General features: G+C 42.2%; 1 protein-coding gene across 1 annotated transcript in view; it reads left to right on the top strand.

Moving 5' to 3' along the window:
- Positions 1-23,934, top strand: part of FNDC3B (fibronectin type III domain containing 3B) — a 216,313-nt gene that overhangs the window by 157,906 nt on the left and 34,473 nt on the right. The window contains exons 12-22 of the mRNA XM_074152911.1: positions 3,627-3,751; positions 6,943-7,117; positions 7,718-7,804; positions 9,454-9,592; positions 10,147-10,218; positions 10,698-10,816; positions 11,661-11,766; positions 12,656-12,828; positions 15,038-15,151; positions 17,747-17,896; positions 22,111-22,391. Coding sequence (XP_074009012.1) covers positions 3,627-3,751; positions 6,943-7,117; positions 7,718-7,804; positions 9,454-9,592; positions 10,147-10,218; positions 10,698-10,816; positions 11,661-11,766; positions 12,656-12,828; positions 15,038-15,151; positions 17,747-17,896; positions 22,111-22,391 — 1,541 coding nt within the window. The remainder of the gene's footprint in view (positions 1-3,626; positions 3,752-6,942; positions 7,118-7,717; positions 7,805-9,453; positions 9,593-10,146; positions 10,219-10,697; positions 10,817-11,660; positions 11,767-12,655; positions 12,829-15,037; positions 15,152-17,746; positions 17,897-22,110; positions 22,392-23,934) is intronic.

The following is a 23,934-nucleotide window of genomic DNA, read 5'->3' as shown; positions in this document are numbered from 1 at the left end:
ATGGGGCCGGTCTTTTCTCAGTGGTGCTCAGGGACAGGACAAGAGGAAATGGGCACAAACTTGAACATAAGAAGTTCCACCTAAACACGAGGAGGAAGTTCTTTACTTTGAGGGTGGCAGAGCCCTGGAAGAGGCTGCCCAGGGAGATGGTGGAGTCTCTTGTCTCTGGAGACATTCAAACCCCTCCTGGACACGTTCCTGTGCAACCTGCTGTGGGTGGACCTGCTTTGGCAGGGGGGTTGGACTAGATGATCTCCAGAGGTCCCTTCCAAATCCCATGTGATTCTGTGATTCCGTCTCAAATGCAACCTCCAGGAGAAACTTAAGCACCCTGTTTTAAGTGAGCGTAGATTGAAATAGAGCTGAAAGAGCAGACAAAGCTCTTAAAAACTGTATTAAAATGCTGTGTTATCCCATTTTGCAAATTCTGCTGGATTTGTGGAGCTGGCTTGTTCTTGTTTCCTGGGCCAGGCCCTGATGAGCATCACAGCGTGGGTTGTCCTGGTGAAGAATAGGGAGCGCGGGAGGGCCAGGGAAGAAGTCAGACAGTGTCTGTCTGCTCTCCCTCTGAAACGCGTGGATTAGAAATATTTGCGAAAACGATACAGTATATTTTAAGCAACTTACGAAACGTTATTTAAAGGATTAAAACTTGGATGCCGAGCGTACAAAAGAATGGGAGAAGGGTTCTGGGAAAGCTGTAAGACTCTTGGGTGGCAGCCAGTACCAGGCTGCCAGTTGTTCCTGTCCATAATTATGCCAGCATTAGGGCTTTCATAAATCTTGGGAGGGAAAGAGCGGAGAGACTATTTCCAGGCTATTTAATGCCAGGATAATTAGAAATATCGGCCAGCCTCTCCAATTAGTGCCAATAGAATCCGAAATACCAGCCAGTCTGAGTAATTTGAATACCAGTCGGTCTCTGAGCGGGTCTGGGGAATGTACAGCACCAGTTCTAAAAGCAAAATATATACAATATCACAATTTGTACTGTTACAAAGTTGAAGATAACATAAACGTTTGGCAATCTTTGCAAAGTTTTAACCCACCAGTTTGACAAACTGGAGTTTCCTTGGTCCATTGCTCTCAGATCAGGCGTTGTGCTGCAGGTGAGGTTTTCTGTGACTTTCCTTTTTAGCCGGCCGTCACCGGTCATCTCTTTGTCAATCACATGCTTAGCGTTCGGTCACTTTGTTCTCTTGGAGAAAAAACATAGGAAATTATAAAAAAAATAAAAAAAAAAATTACATTCTTAAGCAGAAAATAAAAAGAGATTAAATGGTTTCAAATGGTTTTCAAACAGTGAAGTCATGAAAGAGTTAGAGAAAAATTTATGTAATGCATCTAAACCTATAAAAGAGAGTTTGGGGAGAAAGTAAGGGGGAAAAAAACCCATCTATTCTTAGTAGTCCTGCACTGATGAACGGATATTTTACTAAAACATAGGATTACTAATTAAATTTTGTATAGTCTGGATGTTAAATATGATATTGCTGAGCTGGGAAGTACGGTGACCTATTATTTTTGCCCCAGATGAGTTTTATTATATAACCCTATATCTTAGGGATTTGAGATCTGAAAAAGTTTTCTCGTTTACAAAAGGCTTTCCTTTAGGGTTCATGATTCTTTTCCAATTCTACCCCGTAATTTACTTGAGCTGTACAGTAATGATACAGCTGGAGCAGGTGGGTGAAGTTGAAGATTGTGTATAAAACCAAGTTCTAGAACAAGTTTAGGATCGCACTGTATAAATAGAAGTAAGTTATAGCTGTTTGCTGGGTGCTGAACGTCTCTTTGGTGCCTCCAAATCCTTGTGCTGAGCTGGAGATCTGCGTGATCGCTTCTGGCTTGATAAAACACATTTTGGAGATGTACTACAAGCATTTTTACGGAATTCTTCCTTCTGTGTTGCAATCCGGGTAAAAAGAGGTGGAAACTGATAGGGCCTGAAGAATGGGCCAGTGAAAAATATATGTCCCACTCGGGCATTTTTGAAATCTTTAATGATGAAGTGATGTATTGAGCACGGAGGAATAATGGTGGGAGGGAAGAGAGATGGAGCTGAAGGAGGCAACAGCCGGTGAGGCTGTTGGTGACAGGGAGGGACACCTGTATAAATAATTTTCCTGATAGTCTGCTCAGGTGTAGAAACATGGTGTCTTCTGTCAAGCTGGTGTATATCAGGTGAAATAAGTAGTCTTGTCTATGTGCTTGTTAATTTTACCGAGATGAGATAAAAATTGGAAGTTGTAGAGACGGGTGCCAAAATTAATAAATGACGTAGCAGAGGTTTTGCACCAAAAATTGCAGAGATGAGTATAATCCTGCACCAGTTTGAGCAGATGGGTATGCTTATAAGTATTATAAAGTACCTCTCTTTTGGGTACTTTGTAATGTTATTGTCCATTAATTTTCCATTCAAATATTGAAATCAAAACACCTTTAAACTGGTACAGCTCCAGTAGATACTATTTGTGTGGAATTGAGCAGTTCAGGTCCTTTCTCCTGAAAGATTTCACAGTGACTATGTAACTGGGGTGAAACTGGTTATTCTTTGTTGTCTTGGGGTCTCTGTCCTGCGAAAAGCTCAGCTTTGTTTTTATCCTTGGGTTTTTACCCCCACCAAGGTGGGTTGGATTGAAAGGGTTCTTTTGTTTTAAATGTGGTGGAAAGGGAGAGTGGCTTCTGAATGTCCCTGTCCTTGGCCACGCTGGTTTGTGTTTGATGTACCTGAGGAAGGATTTGGGAGGTAGAGGTGTCATAGAATCTTGGGATGGTGTGGGTTGGAACGGACCTTAAAGATCATCTTGTTCCAACCCCCCTGCCATGTCTCAAAACCCTCTCTTGCTTCTGCCCTATCTTGGCATTCTTGGGGCTCACCATAGCTCCAGGTCATGTTGACGTGAAACTCCCGTAAAACATACCTCTGGCATCCAGCTTTCTTAACCAAGTCTCAGTCTTTCCAGCAAATCCTCTTTGCTCATCACATGCCATGTCCTCTGGGCAAAGGGATGGGTACAGAACCCAGCACGTTAAATATTCCTTTGTGATGAGTAGATGTATTTTACCCTCGAGGGCTCGGGGCTGAGCAGAGGGTCACAGGAGGCTTTTCCCTCTCCGGTGGCGGGGCTGGCGGTGGCCGGCCGGCGGGCAGCGAGAGCCCTCTTGTGGGATGCAGCGTCCTTCCAAAGGACCAGACAGGGTTCCGGGGGATTCGAGGTGCAGAGCTCGGGTAGCACCTGCAGGAAACATTAGTCACAGCTTTCCTGTGCTCCTGTGACCCGGTCAATTCAGAGATGAATTTCACCCTTAATTTGCATGGGTTTTTTGTTAATGAGTAGGACACATCGCATTTCAAACAGAACGACAGCAACTGCAGCCACATCTCATGAAGATAGGAGTCTGAAAAGAGGAGGAATCATGACAGCAGAGTGACTGTGTTGATCTGTATTATTTTAGGTAGCGTAGTGATGCTGTCAGTGTTCTTCACTTCCTTTGCACAACGCCTGTATGAAAGCATCTAATTCTATTATCATTTAACAGCTTTTTTTTTTTTTTTTTTTTTAAAATGGGCCCCATATGGTTTTGTTCCATAGCTATCCGATTACAGATCGCTCTCTTTCTAGGGAAAGCGGAACAGCGGCTTCAGAGAATGTTACTTTGGGAGCCAGAAGCATTGCAAGTTGACTAAGCTGTGTCCGGCTTTGGGGTACACCTTCCGATTAGCAGCTCAGAACGACATCGGTACGAGGTAAGTTTTCCCAAGGTACACTCTTCCTTGAGGGAAAAAGCGGTAGTTGAAAAGTTTTAACTATCAATGACAGCGTAAAGAGGAATTTCTGGGGGTATCTGTGTGCGTTTCTTGTTTTCTTTATGGTTTTGAGTTAAATACCTGACATTTGCGCTATTATTAATCCTTCAGAGTAAGTCGCACCTTTCCTGGTGGTATCATTCTCCTCCCAGGGAACTGCTGTGGGCCTCCAGGGGGATGAGGTTAACCTAAGAAGATAGGCTCCTTTTGAGGTGTTAAATGGTGTTTTGTGGTCTATTCCTAAATACAAAAAGAATACATCTGTTATGTAAAATTCCCACTGGGGACCTCTGTGAACCAAGAAAAACAAGCAAGAGGAAGTTGAGTTACAGATTTTTGAAAGGAATCTTGATATATTTATTTTTCTGGGTTAAAGCAAAACCCTTCTGTCTTTTGGGTTTTTTTTTTTTTCATCAGTACAGTCCCTTCCTTCTTCAGCAGGGCTGGCTGCTGGGGGCGGGAAAGAAGGGGGAGAGGGGACAGGCACACCCAAGCCCCCTGCAAAATGGGTTTCAAGTTTTCCTTCTCTTTGCACGTGAGCAGATGCGCTGAAATGAAGATGATGAGAAATTAGACTTAGTGCAATCCTCCGGGAGCTCTTAGGGAGCACTGGGCTAAAAGGAGTGTGCCCAAAGAGCCATCGGGCTGCAGGGGCTCCGCACTCACGGAAGGAAAACAGGCCAGGAAGAGTTTAGCTGTGAAGAAACTAAACATCCAGGGCTCTTGTATGCTCCTTTATTGTCCTTCTTAGCTAAACAGGATCTAATCGTTATTACGAGAAGGACGGAAAAAGGAACACTAGTGGTTTATAATGATGTGTTTTGCTGAGAGAGATTCCTGTATTGTTCTCTCTTCCAAAACACAAACCTCTTAGTAATATGGAGCTTTTAAAAGTTACTTTAATCACGTTCCTCTGTTTTCCCTCCGAGATATGCTGGGGCTGTTCATGTGTGCACGGAGTCCCTTCTGCCAACTTCTTGCAAGATTAGTTCCCTCCCTATTGATATTAGTACTTGAACTGGAGAGAGAGAGAGATTGAGGCTCGAGCCGGAGCTGCTGAGTGTAAATGGAAATCATAGAATCATAGAATGGTTGGAGTTGGAAGGGACCTTAAAGATCATCCAGTTCCAACCCCCCTGCCATGGGCAGGGACACCTCCACTAGAGCAGGTTGCTCAAAGCCCCATCCAGCCTGGCCTTAAACACCTCCAGGGATGGGGCATCCACAACTTCCCTGGGCAACCTGTTCCAGTGCTTCACAACCCTCACAGTAAAGAATTTCCTCCTAATATCTAATCTAAATCTCCCCTCTTCCAATTTAAAACCATTACCCCTTGTCCTGTCACTACATTTCCTGACAAAGAGTCCCTCTCCGGCTCTCCTGTAGGCTCCCTTCAGATATTGGAAGGCTGCTATGAGGTCTCCCTGGAGCCTTCTCTTCTCCAGGCTGAACAACCCCAGCTCTCTCAGCCTGTTTTCGTTGGGGAGACGCTCCAGCCCTCTGATCATCTTCGTGGCCCACCGCTGAACCCGTTCCAACAGGTCCATGTCCTTCCTGGAAATGCCAGTTTTATGCAAAGTTTTCATTTTTGGAATCTCTTCTCTTTGCCAGATTCCAGATTTTTCGAATATCTTAGGGCATGCTTCAACCCTCCCCCCTTTTTTGTTGTTCTTTTCTCCCTCTCTTTTTTTTTTCCCTCAGGCTATTGAGGAGGGAGTGGACTAAGAAACTATATTTATCGTCAGCTGCTCTGTGTTAATCTGTGAGATAGGCACCAACAGCACATGGTTTATTTTTATAGACAGCACTCAAAATTATGACATGATAATGTCATCTAACACTTCGTGGCGTAAGATGGTTTTGGTTGGTTGTAATGCTTACGGACTTACCGTTTAAGATGATTTTTGTCCTGTTTGGGTGTTACTTATAAGGGGATTTTTTTTAACTATAAACCTATTTCAACAAATATATTATTTTTGAGAAAGAAGACTCAGAAAAAGGAGAAGTGGTGCTTTGTGTGTAACAAATTCATGCGACAATTTTAAGGAATAAAATACATTTGTAGTTTGGAAACAGATTTAAAAATTGCAATAACGTTACCTTCAGTTGAAAGTTCTGGTGTTGTCCTCCTGAAAATTCACCAGAATCTGTCCATTTTAAACTTTGTTCTCACATTTCCATTGAAAACAGCGTATTTTGCATGGAGTCTAAAGAGAACTTACCCCTATATTTGTTCAACACAACCACCTGTTACATTTCAAGGCATTGTGTGCTGGGATTTTGAGAAGATGAGAACATGGGTCTCCTCTGCTGTGGATGTTCTCTCTGGTTGCAGCCTGAGCTGTGGGAATTATGCTCAGCCTCAAATGCAAGGAACTTTTTGGGCAGGGAAAGTTGGAAAGGATTGGAGCCAGAGGGTTGGAAGGTATCTGTGCCCTGCACCAGACAGCTCCTACGTGATGCTGAGCATGGTCATGACCGGATAGATTTTTCCCTGCTTTCTTTGGAGGAGGGTGGTCTGAAACAGTGGGCCTAGATTTGCTGGAGCACCTGGCTCTCAGAGGTGTAGCTTGAATGGAAGTTGTATTCTGAGTTTATAAAAGGTGGCAACTGCATCTCAAGGTCAACATCTAAAAACTGAAAACTTGAGGCTTTATTTCCTATGTTTTAGTTCCCCTTTTTTATATGAGATTTTCCTCTGCTTCACAGTGAAGAGTAAGTTAATATTTTTAGGCAATCAAATATTATTTCTTCCAATATTGTTGTGACGAGATCTGTAAAAATGACTGTGAGGACACATATAATCCTGCATTATTTTTTTTCTATTCTTAGTTCTTGCATTTCCTAACCGGGTGCTTATCTTTTCCCCCTGGGCAATTTTAACATAGAATCATAGGATGGTTTGGGTTGCAAGGGACCTTAAAGATTGTCCAGTTCCAACCCCCTGCCACGGGCTTGGACACCTCCCACTAGACTAGGTCGCTCAAACATTGTCTTTTGTTTTTTGAAAATGTGAAATATTTCTCTAAATACACTGAGGTTCAGGCCTTTTTTAGGGTTGTTTTGTGGTGTTTTTTGTGTTTTTTTTTTTTAACATTGCTCTCTCTCTCTCCTTCTCCATCCCTGTGCAGTGGGTACAGCCAGGAGGTGGTATGCTACACTGCAGGAAACATTCCTCAGACCCCTTCTGCACCACGGCTTGTTCGAGCCGGTGTGACGTGGATCGCGTTGCAGTGGAATAAAGTAGAAGGATGTACACCAGAGGAAGTGATTTCCTACACCCTGGAAATTCAGGAAGAGGATAATGTAAGTCCTGTGCTACTATAAAGTATACCGCATGACTTAGATTGAGTTTTCATTTATTAATTCGAGATCACCGAGAAGATTGTGGTTTTGGAGGGTCTTTTAGGAGTACTGGGTGCTTGGCAGGATGGAGCTGTGTGATTCATTCTGCTCCACAGCAGAATCGTGAATCCTTAGCTACAAATCCATGGTGTCATCCGTGATGCCTTTACAGAGCTTCACAGGAATCTGTAAGGTATAAGGGCAACTTGTCCTGATCCAGCTCAGTCTGCTGTGTCCTTCTCACAGCTCTGTGGTGTGCCTGCCTTCTGTCATCTGCCACTTCTCTTTCTCTCACATGCATTCCACTGTCACGACTGCTTTTGTGTTTATTTCACAGCAAAATTATATTGTTCAGGTCAGTTGCAGCATCTAATAATTTTTTTCTAGAAGAAAAAATACTGTGACCTTGCAGATTAAAACTAATAAGAATAATAATTTTTAAAAGCACTTGACTGTAAAGCCCCTTTGCTATAATGTGTTCTAGCTACAGACCATAATACAGAGAGCACTTCCTCAGACTCCTCAGTTAAGGGAATTTGTTTTGCTTTTGGTTTTTTCTAGGATAGCGTGTTTCACCCAAAGTACACTGGAGAGGAGCAAGCCTGTACTGTGAAGAATCTCAGAAGAAGCACGCAGTATAAATTCAGGGTAAAATCTTTTTTTTCTCTTTGTCATTGCACAGTATTGTCTGTGTTGGGGTTTTTTCCAGGCACTTTTTCAGTGGTGCCCAGTGACAGGACAAGAGGTAACGGGCACAAACTTGAATGTAGGAAGTTCCATCTAAACATGAGGAGGAACTTCTTCACTTTGAGAGTGGCAGAGCCCTGGAAGAGGCTGCCCAGAGAGGTCGTGGAGTCTCTGTCTCTGGAGACATTCAAACCCTGCCTGGACACATTCCTGTGCAACCTGCTCTGGGTGGACCTGCTTTGGCAGGGGGACTGGCATCATCTGGACTAGATGATCTCCAGAGGTCCCTTCCAACCCCTACCATTCTGTGAAGGGAATCACCAATGGCTGTTTCTAGTGAGGTTCCAGAAAAAGCAGTGCTGCTGTATACTATGTCATAATTGTATCAGTGACCTGGAAGCAAGCAAAGTTTTATTTTTATTCCTAATAAGAGGATGGGGAAGCCGTGGTGCTGCAAAAGTGTTGAAGATCCTGCTTGAACGATCAATTTAAGATGACTTTTCAGTTCCTGCCAGGCTCGTGCAATCTTTAGCTGTATAAATAGGGGAATTTATAAATGTTGCATTAGATTTGTAGTTCACACTGATCCCCTAGAGCTGTTACTGGGCTATTTGTCCAGCTCATGTATCTGGTGTTCGTGGCAAGATGTCTTCAATTGGAGGATAATAAAGAACCAAGAGATGATACACGGGAGTCGACACTGGCTTTAGTGACTTGTTTTAAAGCAAGCATAGAGGACCTCAAACACTTCTTTGGCCTTAAAAACTACAAATTGTTTTCCTCAGATGCCTGTGTTAGAAGACAGGATAGAAGTGACTGCTCCCGAGAATAACAGAGCTTCCCAAGTGGAAAAGTTCCCGCTAGCTTATATTTACAGTTAGCAATTACAATACATATTTCATTACTCACTTCTTTGGCAGCAGATCTCTGTCCCACAGACTAGCATGAGGTAACACAGCTCTCAGCAGCCACAAAACATTGGACCCTTTGGGGTTTCTTGTATGATCCCGATCTGCTCAGTCTCCTGGCCAGGTCCTCACGTCTTCTCTCAGCTTAGCAGTCTTCTCCCCAAAGTCAGCAGAAGGCTTTCTTGAGTGGAGACCAAGGGTTTGGCTGAGAAAGTTTTACTTTGTGAGCATCCTGCTCTTTTCAGCGGCTGTAGATGATGCGTTTCTTCTTTTGCATGTCACGCTCCTTAAGCTTCTAATTGCGTGATTACTGATGCTCTGAATTAATTTGTTTTAAATAGCAGTTTGAAATACCTCCAAAGCAAAAATAGCATGGCTATTGTCATCGTTTTCATCTTGTATGAGTAAATAACTGCAAGTTGCCTTGTGACTTTCTTTTTTTAAAGGGAAAAACAGCAGCACTCTTGCCTTAAACATGTCATGATCTATTGCTGGTGGAGGGAGGGGAAAAATCAATGTGGTTTGCAAAGAAACAATGTGACAATCTAATATCTGTTATTAGAATCCTACACGCTTTGTTGGGATGTGACATTCTTTTCAGTTTAACGATAATTGTGCAATTGCTAAAAGAATGCCTCACGGCGAACTGTCGGAAAAGCAGTGGCAATAAACGATGGTGAGCTTGTTGTGGTTTTGTTTCAGCTGTTCGCTTCTAACGTGGAAGGAAAGAGTTCTCCCAGCGAAGTGCTGGTCTGTACAACAAGCCCGGACAGGCCGGGACCTCCAACCAGACCCGTTATTAAGGGGCCGATAACATCTCATGGCTTTGGTGTGAAGTGGGGTAAGCCGGTTCAGTTTCTCACGTTAGAGCTTTTTTGGGTCACAATAAATTCAAATCAAATTATGTAAAGTTGTATTAAACCTAGATTTTTTTCATGCCGCTTCCCGGTCCAAAGTTGAATGTGTTTGGAGGGCTTGACATCTTAATTTTTTTAATCTTTTAAAAGATGTGTAGAGGCACTTATGTTTTCAGAATCAAAAAACGCTGCTTGTTTTTATTGACTATCTTGCACTCAAGTGCATCTTCAGGCTTTTCGCCTTCCATTTCATGTCCATCATTCCAGCTGCTTCCTTCATGGATGGGGCAAGGCTCCGGGCTGCATCTCTTTCAATGCTTTTTTTCCATATATTTTGTTTGTAGCGTCATTCTGCAGCTGCCACCTTCTGACTCATGCCGAGAACTCACGCCTGCTCCCCACTTCTTCTATAAACTCCTTGGTGTAGTCGGTGTGGGGGAGTTTGTGGAGGAGAAGGAGCAGAATCAGAATCTAGTTCTGTAATCTTTTTTGTTACGTTTTAATCTTGATTTACTAATAACTTGCTTTATTTTTTCAGATCCTCCACAGGATAACGGTGGTTCGGAAATCCTAAAGTACCTATTAGAGATTTCTCAAGGAAGTCCGGAAGGTAAACTTGAAACCTTTCTTTCCATTTCAATCCGTTATGGCTACTATAAGGAAATAGTGACCTTTTGGACTATTCTTGGTGTTATCATTAATGCTGTACATGTGATTGAGTTTCATACTTGCAGAGTTCCTGGGAGAGTTTGGGTTGGGTTTGGAGGAGGTTTTGTTGTGGGTTTCTTTTTTTTTAAGTGTGCTCTTTTTCTCTAGCACTGGTAAAATTTTAGGTTATATGGCTGAACCTACTGTTTGATTTTATATTTTTAATATATTTTCAAAATATTTATATTTGTAAGTATATATATATTTGTGTATTTGTCTATGTATTTTTTTAAGCAGGAATAACGTAGTAATATCAACGGTAATGACTTTCCTGAAACATATAATTTGTGGAAGACCACATTAAGGATTTTCTTTCCTCCTAGACACTAGTAAACTTGTTGCTTTGTACTTCTCTAAACTCGGATATATCTCATTTTTTAGCAAATCAGTGGGAAGTGGCATATAGTGGATCAGCTACAGAATATACCTTTACTCACTTGAAACCAGGCACTTTGTATAAACTCCGGGCATGCTGTATCAGCACTGGTGGACACAGTCAGGTAAGTATTATTTAACAATAAGGACTATCAGATATATATTTTTCAGAGATTTATCTGCTATTTTTTGGTAAAAGATTTCTGCTTTATAAAGCAGGTGAATATTTTTCCTGTAGCACAGTAAAGCTACACTGATTGCAGCTAATCTTATGTTGCACTTTGCTGAATTTTGGAAGACCTCTATGTGTACCTGATGGGGGTTTTTTTCAGGCAAATTGCAATTTAGTGAGATTTTGTTTACTCAAAACCAACCTGTAGGTATTTATACTTACACTAGAAAAGATCATTGTGTTTATCTGCCCTGGCTTCATGCTTGAGAAAGGCCACAGACTGATGGCTCTGGACATGAGCCTGTACTGAACAAAGCCGGTGAGTGAAGATGCGGTAGGGGTAGTTTGTTGTAACAATTAATTACCTTTCTGAATAATTCTTTAAATTTTTGGGTTCCATTTTCCAACCACTGATTCTTGTCATTCCTTTCTTTGATTTAAAATCATTTCAGTACCTACGCTTTTACTCCTCCTGCTTTTATTTTATTTTATTTTTAATAATTGAGTACTTTAGGCTTTGATATCATTTTAAAGACAAGGAAAATGAAAATATGTAGCCCCACAAAATTAGCCATCAGCGTTTCCTGTGCTGCAGTTTTGGGAATGCTAATGAAAGAACTATTAATTGCATCTGTAAGTAACATGCTTAATAGCATCTCCTATCCCGTATTGCTTATTTAGATTTCTATGAAGTGGTGGTTGTAGAAGATTATTTCTTGTGGCACTTACTAGTCGTGCCTCACTGTGTAGGCGGTGATGGGACCGCAGAGCTAACATCAGTGCCTCTTGTCTTCCAGTGTTCTGAAAGTTTACCTGTCCGTACGCTGAGCGTTGCACCGGGCCACTGCCGGCCACCGAGAGTTCTGGGGAAGCCAAAGCACAAAGAGATACAGCTGCAATGGGGTAAGGCGCTACTGAATGGCTGTGGTCTTTGATCGTTAGCTGCTAAACTTGTTTTAGCTTTTATTTCTGTCAGTAGACCTTGAGAAAAGTCTGGGCAAGTCAGAAGTGTGACTTCTCTGGGCTGTGTGTTGAGTCTCTGAACTTTGGTGGCCCCCAGGCCTGATACTGTGTTCCCCCCACTATTAGTTAGGACCTGTCTCCCTCTCTGGACTAGCAGCTATCAGCTATATTAGAATATCCACCCTCATATTGTAAAAACACCATGTGATTCAGGATCTTTTTTATTCCTTTGCAACATTGACTTAGCATTCTGCTGCTTTAAATACAAGACTTCTTTCAGAAATTTGAGTTAGAACATATTGAGGATTTTGGGTGGCATTTAAACCCTGGTCCACAATGTAACACACACAATCCACCGGACAGTTGTAATTTTGCAAAGGACGTGGACCATGGACATGACACTAAAATGTAAAAAAAATGCACATTTAGAATACAAGGTACATGCCAGTATCCAACAGATTTTTTCATTTACTATGATAATCTTGCAGCATCCAAAATTCTCTGTGGCGTCATTCATTTAGCTAAATTCTAGAGCAGTACTGTTTCTAACTGACAAATATATCTCAAAACCAGTATAAAAATTCACCCTTGCATCCAGTAAAGAATTTCTTCCTAATATCTAATCTAAATCTCCCCTTTTTCAGTTTAAAATTGTTACACCTCATGCTATGGCTCCACTCCCTCATCAAGAATCCCTCCTCATCTCTCCGGTAGCCCCTTTAGGGACTGGAAGGGGCTCTAATGTCTCCCTAGAGCCTTCTCTTCTCCAGGCTGAATCATTGTCGCATTTTTCCTGATGTTATTAATGAATTACATGATTTCTTTCTAGATGTCCCTCCGTCAGAAGGTGGCTGCCCCGTCTCGGAGTACAGCGTGGAAATGACCGAACCCGAAGAAGTTGTTTCCGAAGTGTATCATGGGCCTGATCTGGAGTGCACCGTCGGGAACCTTCTCCCTGGAGCCACGTATCGGTTCAGAGTGCGAGCTTTGAACGACGGGGGGGTACGTGCCGGGGGCCAGAGCATGCTCTGTTTTTTCCTCCTCCACGGAGGTGATGCCGTTCCCGAGACGGGCCGTTCTGCAGAGGGATGGTGTTAGTGCTGGTGGTCAGAAAAGTGGAGATGGGCAAAAGAAAATCAAGTGAGAAATGCTTTAAGGAACTTTGGAGGAAGAGCTGCAGGTTTGATTCTGGTTCTGTTTTTGAAAGGAGATTGCAGGTAGTAAGATGAGTTAAAAATCATCTGGCCAAAATCAGCTGCACCAAAATGTGCAAAATCCCTTCTAAAAGTTGTACCTGCTTACAAGGAGGAATCTCTTTATTCCCCTTCCACTGCATCCCTTGTTCTTATTTTTTTTGAACTGTGTAAAAACAATTACTGCAGTTTCACTCAGGTATTGGTATATTTTGATGAATGCTTGCATTCTTAATGATTTTTTGTTTAAATTTGAAAAAAAGACATGCTTTGTAGATTTTATGATTTTTTTTTTTTTTTTTTTGTTATATGATTTCCTTGGAAGATGTGCCTTCCCGAATACATCAGAAATTCTATCTGATGTCGTGGAGATCTGTCGAAAGACCTCGCTGATTCAGTGAGCTTTGGGTTGGTTCTGCTTGCCCCTTTCCAAGGTTTTGTGCTTTTTATTTTTTTTTTCATAAAGGCAGTCCCAGCAACAGTAGATGAATATTGATGTGTTTGTTCCCAGGAAATCTCGATGGCAAACATAACAAGAAGGCTTAAAGTTACTCATTTACAGGGAGAAAGTCTGTTAAAACTTAACTTAGGTATTAGAAAAAATACGCAAATCTGTTGAACTCTTTTGTCTTAAAAATATCCACTGTTTTATTCTTGTGAAAAATTACTTAAATGCACATGGAGAGACTGTATTTGCATGCTGGAATGAAAGCAGTTGCCTACCTGGTAACTTTGGATATATGATACCTTGAGCATTTTCATTTTTTTTCCTCCCCTTCTTTTTTTCTTTTTTTTTTTTTTTTTTTTTTTTTTTTTGCGAAACAGTATTTAAAGTGGCAAATTGTTTGTAGTCCCACCTTTGTTAAATGAAGGGGCCGGTTTTGGTTTGGTTATTTGGGGTTTTTTTTCACCAGATGCAAAATTGGGGAGGGGGATGTTCCTTATCAGATACAAACGGCTTTCTTCTTCCCATTAGGTAAAGAAAACGGCAGAAGTCAATAAATGAGGTTGTTTGAAGTGTGTGTTCTTTGTGATTCAGACAAAGCGATCAGCGTTAGCCTTTCTCCATAGCACAGATACTGACACATGTCTGTTGAGAGGTTTTCTGGGTGGCTTAATTTCAGTACTGTTCAGCCTTTGTAGGGGCTCATTTTTTCCTACTCGCTGGTACAGCATTCCAAAAATAAGTAAATATCAGTGTTTTTCCCCTAATTGCTGCCAGCGAGTTCCTTTGTTCTGGAGAATGATTTCTAATTAGCTCGGGGTTGTACTGAACAAACTTCATTATCCCGCTCAAGTGGCCTCAGAAAGGCTTTTTCCACCATTATCTCTCTCCTGCCCTCGCGCTGCTGGCTGAAGCCAGGTTTCCAGACTCTTGAAATTTGTCTTTTCTATTCCTAATACAAATTTAAATTATTCTCCTACCGAGGGCTCAAAAGTTGTGCGAGCAGTTGGCCCAGTGGAGCGAAGCTAGGCATGGCCTGTGTGCAGCCTGCCCTGCGCGTTGGACCCAGGCTGGGCTCCATCCCACATTTATAATTAATGTGGCAAATATTTTATATAAAAGAAGCTGGATTTGTATTCCAATAAGTCCTTTGCTGTTGCTGTGCTCCTCCTTATATCCGTGAGTTATGCTGAGCTATGGCACAGAGATGTGAATGCTTTACTTTAAGGTAAGGTAGAGAGGGACACAAACTGTTGTTCAGTTCTCACTTTTGGGTAAATTGGAGGTGATTTACGCTTTCACGGGCACTCACGGCCGCACAGGAGGGTGTACGTTCTGTCTGCCCCCACCTGAGCTTACCTCACGTTTTAACTTTGCAATAATTCACGTGGTCTCACGCAGAATTTTGATACTCGGTGCCGAGTGTTGGAAGCCCGGTTTTTCTTTGAGATAGAATGTTTGACAGTTTATCGCATTGAAAAAATGTGGGTGCTGTTCTTGGGAAGCCTTTGAGGAATGTGGGATGGGTGTACACATAAATATACTAACGCCCAGACGCCTTGTTCTCCTCCAGTACGGGCCGTATTCGGAAGCTACAGAAGTGACCACCACAGCGGGACCCCCGGGCCAGTGCAGAGCACCCTCTCTCTCCTTCCTGTGCGACACCCGGGTGCTCGTGAGCTGGGAGGTGAGTCCGGTGCCCCCAGGGTTGTAATTTCCATCTTACTTTTACCCAAACTAATATGGTCACTGCAAAACTCGAAACCTATCTTGGTAGCTACTCACTGGTTTGGAACTAATTTTCTTTTGTGCAAGAAAACCCTACGTGGAAACTCTTCCGTTGTAGAAAAAAAAAATCATCTTCTTTACTTTTCTCTTTAAAGAATTGCATAAAGTTGATGGTGAGTCATCCGGACCGGGATTCAGAGACGAGGCCCCCTACGCTGGCGTCGGATGGTAGAGCACTGCTGGGTTAGAAGTGCTCTCTGCAGGCTTTTAGCATGTTAGGGCCTCCTGGGGTGGAATTGTGAAGGCAAATATTTGATTTTTGGCTGAAGCTGGAGTCTCTGATACAGAATAACCTCGGCACAAATGCTTACCATGTCGGGTTTTTCCCCCTCAAAAATTGTTTGTCTCTCCCCCAAATATTTACTTCTATTTTAGTTTGCGTGCGTTCCTTCTCCATTCTCCGGGATCTTAGACACTAGACTCTCAAAACAAGTCGTAGCTGAAATGCTGAGCAGCTCATTAGAAAAAAAACAACAATAATTGTGTAATTAAGGCAGAAAGGAAAGGAATTATGGAGCAGTGGGGCTGTAATTCTGCCACAGACTTTGCTTGAAAACCTCGCGGCCATTCCAGCCCTGCATCTGTTGGGTCCCCCCCAAAAGGATGCCCCTGTTGAGAAAGAAGTTACTAACGTGCACAAGGTGCTCAAATAGATTAATTGCGCGATTAATTGCAACATGTCTAGATAACAAACATCATCTGAGTTTAATTTTAATGAAACAGGTGCATTTGGTGCAGTTTGGGGGTATTTGTTAATATTTCTTGCAGCATTTTGGGGTGCTGAGCGAGAAGTCGCACTAAACTGTTTAATGTTGGCTTTTAAATGCGTGTATGGACAGGCATTTGCTCTCCCCAACCGTCAGTGAATACAGCAGTGAATACAAATACGCTTTGTATTTATATGTAGGATATATTGGTCTATTCTAACTGAAAAACGAAGCTGGGGAAGGAGCAATGTGGTTTGCAATGGTTATGTTGTCTTAAAGACTCTTTTCAGTTTTTGGCTGGTAAAAATACAAAGGAAAACCAGCAAAGGACTAGAGTTTTTTTGGCTATAGAGCACCCTATGGTGCCCACCATGCTGTTTTTACACATCGTTTTAAAAAATTTGGCTTAGCAGTTCTGAATCTGCTACAGAACTAGCTGGAAGCTGAGGGGCAGAGCTGGAGGAGCCCTTGAGCATGTGCAGAGTGGCCGGTCACTGGTGTGGAGTGGTGTGCACTGGTGTGTACTGCTGGAGAGGGGTACAGCAAAGGGCTACAAAGATGATGAGGCGGCTGGAACATCTCTCTTAGCCAAGTTCCTCAGCCTTTCCTCGTCTTTTTAGTCTGGAGAAGACTGAGGGGGGATCTTATCAACACCTATAAATACTTAAAGGGAGGGTCTGAAGAGATGGGGCCAGTCTTTTTTCAGTGATGCCCAGGGACAGGACAAGAGGAAATGGGCACAAACTTGAACATAAGAAGTTCCATCTAAACATAAGGAGGATCTTCTTTCCTTTGAGGGTGGCAGAGCCCTGGAAGAGGCTGCCCAGGGAGGTGGTGGAGTCTCTGTCTCTGGAGACATTCCAAACCCGCCTGGACACATTCCTGTGCAACCTGCTCTGGGTGGACCTACTCTGGCAGGGGGTTTGGACTAGATGATCTCCAGAGGTCCCTTCCAACCCCAACCATTCTGTGATTCTGTGATGCTCTGGATCTTTTTACTGGGAATTACACCTTGCATGCCAGAGTCACAGTCTTTGCCACATCCTGGACAGGTAGAGCAGTGATTCCCCGAGCTGCTTCGTTTCACACAGATCAGCTCTAGGTACTTCTGGTAAAAACACAAAATATTTTGGTTTGGCAACAGTGCAGTCACACCTGCACTGGCTTATCCCCAACAAATTCAGGTATTTATTCCGTGTTCCCCTAGACTTGAGGATGGTAAAGGATTGCAGAGGACTTAGGATCCCGTAGAAGTCGTTTTGTGGATGTTTATGTATGCAGGGCCACGCTCCCGTGTCCTGTGCTGGGATAGCTTAATGGGTGACTTTCACTGAAACCTCAGATGAGCTCCTCACTCGTTGAGCCTGTTGTTTTCCCAGTAACACCAGTAAGTACTTCAGACCCAGGACTGGCTCTTCCAGGGCTGTTTTGATCACTCGACTGGGTTCCACGGATGCTTTTTTATATTCTCCATGGTTGTGCTTCTGCCAAGCCAGTGGAGAGACAAGTTATTCCTGAGGCTCCTGATGAAAAGCAAAGGAGCTGCGTAGACTTTCTCGTTTCTTTGAATTTCTATCAGTTAATTTTTGTGCAGAATTGGCCTGTTTCAGTGACCCATTAGGGAACGCTAATTCAGCACATTTCCATTTGCAGCAGTAACGGTGTATTAATTTAAAAATAAGGAGGATCTTTTTTTCCCCCCCATGTACTTTTTCCCTTACCCAGTGAAACACGGAGATGTGAAATGCTCGTTCCTGAATTGAACCACATAAATATTTGTGTTGCAGAGTCCCGAGTGTTCTGGTGCCGACATCTCTGAATACAGATTAGAGTGGGGAGAAGATGAGGAGTCTCTACAACTTGCATATAGTGGCACAGATACCTGTTTTGAAATCGGTGAACTGTCAGCGGCAGCGCATTACTGCTGTAGGCTACAGGTATGGGAGAGAGGAGTTTTTGCATGCGTTGCAATTTAAGATGTAAACAGAGTTTCCTGCCACCGTGTTTTTATTTTTCTCGTTAGTCACTGTGAAGTTATGTGCTCTGTAAGTCAGAAGGAATTTATACATTTATTTTAAATAATGCAGGCTGTTGCTGTGTGACTGGAGAGCTTAGATTGTGCACAGTTCAAAGTGATAAACAAGGGGGTTGCTATAACTTTTGGCTCTCAAAAATTGCTCTTGTGTATCATGTGGGTTATATTCGGGGAATATACGCTTTAAGCAGCCACCTTGCCCTCCGGTATTAAACCAAAATGATGTTGTTTTAGACAACTTTAAAAAAATAATAATTTTTTTCTTGGTAACGAGACGTAAACAACATCTACCTCCCAACTGGTTGTTGAAGATTCCCCAAGCTTAAATAATAAACTCCAACATCTGTTTCGTTTATCAAATAAAGCAAAGCAGCTGAGTGGATTCCTATGTATGTAGGAGATGGTAGGGGCCAGAAAGTGAGTTCTCATCTTTACCTTTTGTCTCTTAGATTTATAAGATTGGATCTCATATATAGTCTCTTTACGATTTATTTCTTTTTCTCTGATCTCTTTCTCTCCTGTTATTTTCAGTAAAAAATAATAGTTAACATATATATTTCATATATATATGGAAATAAAAATACAGCACTTTTTCTCCTTTATGTCTACTGAGAAATAAATGGAAAGTAAAGTTAAGTGGGAGTGAAGTAAAAATATTTTTGCCCAAAATACTCTGCCACAAGATTTATTTGCATGTGAAGACAGAATACCACCCGTAATCCAACCAAAAGTTCACGTACCCACCCAGCTTGGCAACGTGTGGGACCACCCAGGGTTGTTTCTTTGATCAAGGACAACGTTCTTCTGTCAAGTATTTCCTTCTTATATATATATTATTTTTTATTTTTTTTTTTTTAAACAGGACATTGATTTTTTTTCTTAAAGAAGTAGCTTTCAAGCAGCTGGCCAGCAGCCAAGGAGCTGGGGGCCCCACACCTTTAAGTACACTCAACTGTATTTTCTGACTGGGTCATAACTGGCCGTGTACCTTGCTCTGGCACCGCTGGGTTGAGGAGAGTTGAAGGAGCCGCGTGTGAGTGGCTCGGAATCGTGAGCCAGAAAGTGCCGCTTGTTTGCGCAAGAGGGGAAAAAAAGCATTGAGCATCCGCGGGGCAGGGAGAAGAGCGGTGAGACCACTCCCGCGGGGAGCTCAAGGAGATTTTCCCTGTTAAAAATGGAAACAGCCAGCTGTATGGCATCTTTGATTTCCAGCGGGCCTTTGTTTTAAATGACCTGCCACAAAAACGTGGCACAAATCTCAGTTTTTAACACAGCCAATATAATTGAATCCATAGGCAGAAGTTAAAATGAGACACACAGCAGCATTAAGATATTTTATTGAGGTCCATCCATGACCCATACATTCTAGAGGGCTTCATTTTCTACATCTGATCTGTGTATTATACAGAGAAGAATTTTTTATAAGATACACTGGAACATTTAAACAATTACACACAAAAAAAGAGAGTATGTCTAGCAGACAAAGAAGAAACGTTAAATCGTTTCAGAAATTTTAGCCTTTTTTAAAATAAGAATGAAAGAATAATAGCTGTTTTTCTAATCTGTTAGAAGCTTTAACAGAAAAGTCTTTCTCTTACTTTTCAAAAATAAAGATTCCCCAAACCACATTTACTCTGCCTTCTAATAAACACATGGTATTGCTATCTCAAACTACAGTAACTCAATAAAAAGAGAGAATTGAGGAATCAGGCATATATAACTGCAGGGCACACGATTTGTCTTTACTGTTGCACCACTTTTTTTTTTTTCCTGTAATGAATATTCCTGAAAACAATTGTGGCTTTTGCAAAGGGAAATATTGTGTCATTTGGGGGGGGGGGCGGGGAGAGGGGGGAGAGCAGTATCTAGGAAGCAAAGAAGAATGAAATTACCATCAGTTACGATGATGAGATTGTCCGATAAAGCGGTTAAAAGCACCGCTAAAAATAAATGGCTTGGAGCAAGATACAGGTTGCCAAACACTGGTTTAGAGGCAAGACAAATAATCACATTGGCAGACCACAAAACAGGGCTCACTTTTAACAGCTCTAGGAGCGTCTCGCTAAGTAGAAGATGTCCCTGGAGCAGGATTTGTTTTGAAGGGCTTTGTAAAAGCTGACAAATCTAACTTTATTATCTCTTTCTTCAATTGAACAAAATGCCTCCTGGAAAAAACAGAACAGGGCTTTGTGTTTGCATTATGCATAACAGAAATAAGTTATTCGCTACAGTTAAGCGTAGAGGAGAAATCACAAATTGTTTGACGTGTCCTTTCCCTGCCATCGTAGTCCTACCGGCAGCGTTGTAAACCCGGGTTTTCTAATTAATTGTCATCTGTTGGCAGACTCTGGGCTCACTTCTCCAAACACAAAGGAAATGTGGATGGTGGATGATGCTGGGCAATGTCAAAAGCTGGTTCTGATGGTCTGGACCTCCTTTAGCTCAGCCTGTAGCATCGTCTCACAAGGTTTCCACGTACATCGTGGGCTAGCAGCATGCTGGGTTGTATCAGGAGGAACCCAGCTGGCAGATTGAGGGAAGGTGGCATTGCCCGTTACGTGCCATTCGGGAGAACCTGGAATACTGTGTCCAGTTTTGCTCCAGGCAAAGGTTGAAGTAGAGGCGTTCAGATGAGATACAAAGAAAAAAGATATCAATGTGCAGGCAATTAAGGGTCGAAACAGCAGTCGGGAGGCTGTGCAATCTCCATCCTTGGAATTTTTCAAGACCTGACTGGACAAAAGCCTGGGCAAACTGGTCTGTATTGAGCTTTGACCCTTCTTGGAGGAGCAGGCTGGACTAGATAAAATCATAGAATGGTTTAGGATGGAAGGGACCTTCAAGACCATCTAGTTCCACCCCCCTGCCCTGGGCAGAGACACCTCCCACCAGACCAGGTTGCCCAAAGCCCCATCCAGCCTGGCCTTGACCCACCTCCAGGGATGGGGCATCCACAGCTTCTCTGGGCAACCTGGGCCAGTGTCTCACCACTCTCACAGTGAAAAATTTCTTCCTAATATCTAACCTAAATCTTCCCTGTTTCAGTTTGGAGCCATTACCACTCACCTATCACTACATGCCCTTGTAAAAAGTCCGTCTCCAGCTTTCTTGTAGGCCCCCTTCAGATACTGGAAAGCTGCTGTAAGGTCTCCCGGGAGTCATCTCTTCTCCAGGCTGAACAACCCCAACTCTCTCAGCCTGTCCCACGGTCCCTTCCAGCCTGCATGACTCTGTGCTTGTGTTCACAGGAGCTTATAATTATGCGGGGAGGGGGGCAATGTGAGTCATTTCCTGGGCCATTCCAGCGCAATATATACACCATTTACCACTGACTGAGCACCAATTGATAAAAACCCAGGTCTGTACAACTGTGCAATGTTGAGCTTGAGAAGACAAGAGCCTCTGTAATTAATGGGCAGAAGTGGGCCAGTTCCTGAAACTTGGTTTCCACTGGATTCCTGATCTATGAGTCAAGATGAGAAGCTTGATAATTGGTTGCTCTCCTCGCTTGTGGAAAACATGGAGCTGTGTGCTCTGGTGGTGGTTTGCTGGTGATTTGGGACTTCTGGGGAAATCTGAGTCATAGACTTAACTATATTCTTATATCAGATTTTTTTTTTGGCATGAAATTAGCTATCCGTCGTCTGAGTCAGGAACCAGCGTAGCTCTCAGCAAGCCCCGTGCCCCTCATGTCTAGGGGCACCCTGCATAAAACATCTGATGCTGCACTCTGCAGTGTACAAGGCGGCTCAACAGTCTTGGGCGATTTGGCCAATTTGCTGAACAACGTGATGTCACCTGCCCACCGTGACATTTTCCCTTGCTAAACAAAGTTTGTTGCTGATAAAAAGGTTGCTGTTAAGTTTGATTAAATGGCTATTGGGGAAAAGAGAAATATTCTCCAATTTATCTGTGAGATACTCCTGAGTAACAAAGGAAGATATTAATTGCTCTAGGATAGGTAGAGGGTATGAATCGTGCTTTAGAGAATAAGCCAACGGTGCATATTCTCTGAAGAATCCATGCAACTCATCCAGGCTGTACTCGATAGACATGTGAAAGAGAACATTTATGCTGCAAAATATGTATATTAATTTATATTATTTTAATACGCAGGCTATTAACCAGGCAGGAGCCGGACCCTACAGCGAGCTGGTGACCTGCAGGATCCCCGCATCCGTGCCTGATGCCGTCTCTGCCCTCTCCGTGCTGGAGGACGAGCACCTGGATGCCTCTCAGCTCTCACCCTCTGTGTGCCTTGTACTCACCTGGGAGGAACCGTGCAATAACGGGGCTGAGATTACGTCGTACAACATTGACCTGGGTGACATCAGCATCCCCGTAGGAAACGTTACGAGTTACGTTATCAATGATTTGCTTCCAGAAACCTCATACCGGTGAGTACAGTGTTTTTTTTAATGTGGTGCACATCACTAAGGATGAGATCACACAGCTTAATTTGACTTGGGAAGCGCTTATGGCATGTAGAGTGAGAAAAAAACCAAACAAACTCAAAACACACCAAAAACAAGCTAGGGAGCATAGAAATCTGCAATAATTCCTTGATGGAATGAATTGCGGTATTTTGTGTTCAAATACTGCTCCCCCCACCTCTCTTTTTCCTTTTCCTCCCCTCCTGCCATTATTTCTCATCCCTCCTTTTTTTTTTTAAGTTGCTCTGCTATGGCAAGGTTATGCTGGTAGCTAAATAAATTTTTTAAATGGGAAATAACTAAAATTAGAATGCGACATCTCATGTTTTTTCAGATGCTTAGCAGTGCTATTCCAGGGGTTTATATTATTAACGGTATTGATCCCTGTGAGAGGATAGCAATTTGCACGCGATGAACTTTTATTTGTATAGCAAGAGCTATTCTTTATTTCTAGCATATGGAGATTAATTAAAAGATAATCTGAATTTAAAAACAATATCTTTATATGGGTTCAGATTCTAAATTTCTAAGTGATGTTGCCAAAATTTTATTGTTATTTTAATGTTCAGGCTTATATGGTTTTTTCCTAATTGCTAATGGAAACAAAAAAAAAACATGGTTCCATGCAGGCAATGAACAGCAATACGGCCCAAGATGTGACAAAAGAAATTCTATTTTAAGTACTGTTCTAATAAAAACTGAAATGTGATTGCACAGTTGTAAAATTAGACATGGTACAGACCTACTGTAACTTTTTTTTCCCCTTTGTATTCAGGGTCACAATCCTACAGGTCTTGTAGAGTTTAAACGAAAAGTTTATTTCTCAAATTTTATCATGTACCAAAAAAGGAGAACTTCTTGTCGCAAGTATAAAAATATGTATACTAGAAGTCATTTAAAGCAGAGCACATACATTATTTACAGTGCCTCGTACAGTGGTTCCTGATCTTTACCTAGAATATCTAGGTTTTAAAACCATGCAGTGCAAAATCAAGATATAGATTTATTGAGAGAGATATATAAAAATATGTAGATTTGTATATATATATTTTTATATATATATATATTAAAAAAAAAAAAATCTGGCAATCTGAAAAAAGATGATGAAATAGGAATTTGGTGATTCAGAACTCCTCCATTCTACATCACTCAAGTCCAGGAAATGTGACTATGTTATTGCTGTCTCCAGTTCTTCAGTGGCTTGTAAGGATGGGATCCTTTATGGCAAAGGCAGTAATGAAGTATAAGGTTTTTTTCTTCTCTTCTACTTTATTGAAGTAGAATATTCAATTCTACTATTCTCTAGAATAGTAGAGTAGTATTCTCTACTTCTTTATTGAAGATCCTAGTTTTGTGGTCTATTTAAGCCAGCAGTGCTGTCCAAGGAAGCATCTTCTTCCATCCTTTGTGCCAGCAAAGTGCTATCACACCGTTCCAGACTGGGATAATTGGTCCTCTTGAAAACTAATGGTATTTTTTGACCTTGTAAATGGGTAGAGAGAAAGGA

This window comes from Numenius arquata, chromosome 9, assembly GCF_964106895.1.
Source record: "Numenius arquata chromosome 9, bNumArq3.hap1.1, whole genome shotgun sequence".
Lineage (NCBI taxonomy): Eukaryota > Metazoa > Chordata > Aves > Charadriiformes > Scolopacidae > Numenius > Numenius arquata.
This window is presented reverse-complemented; position numbering and strand designations above follow the sequence as displayed.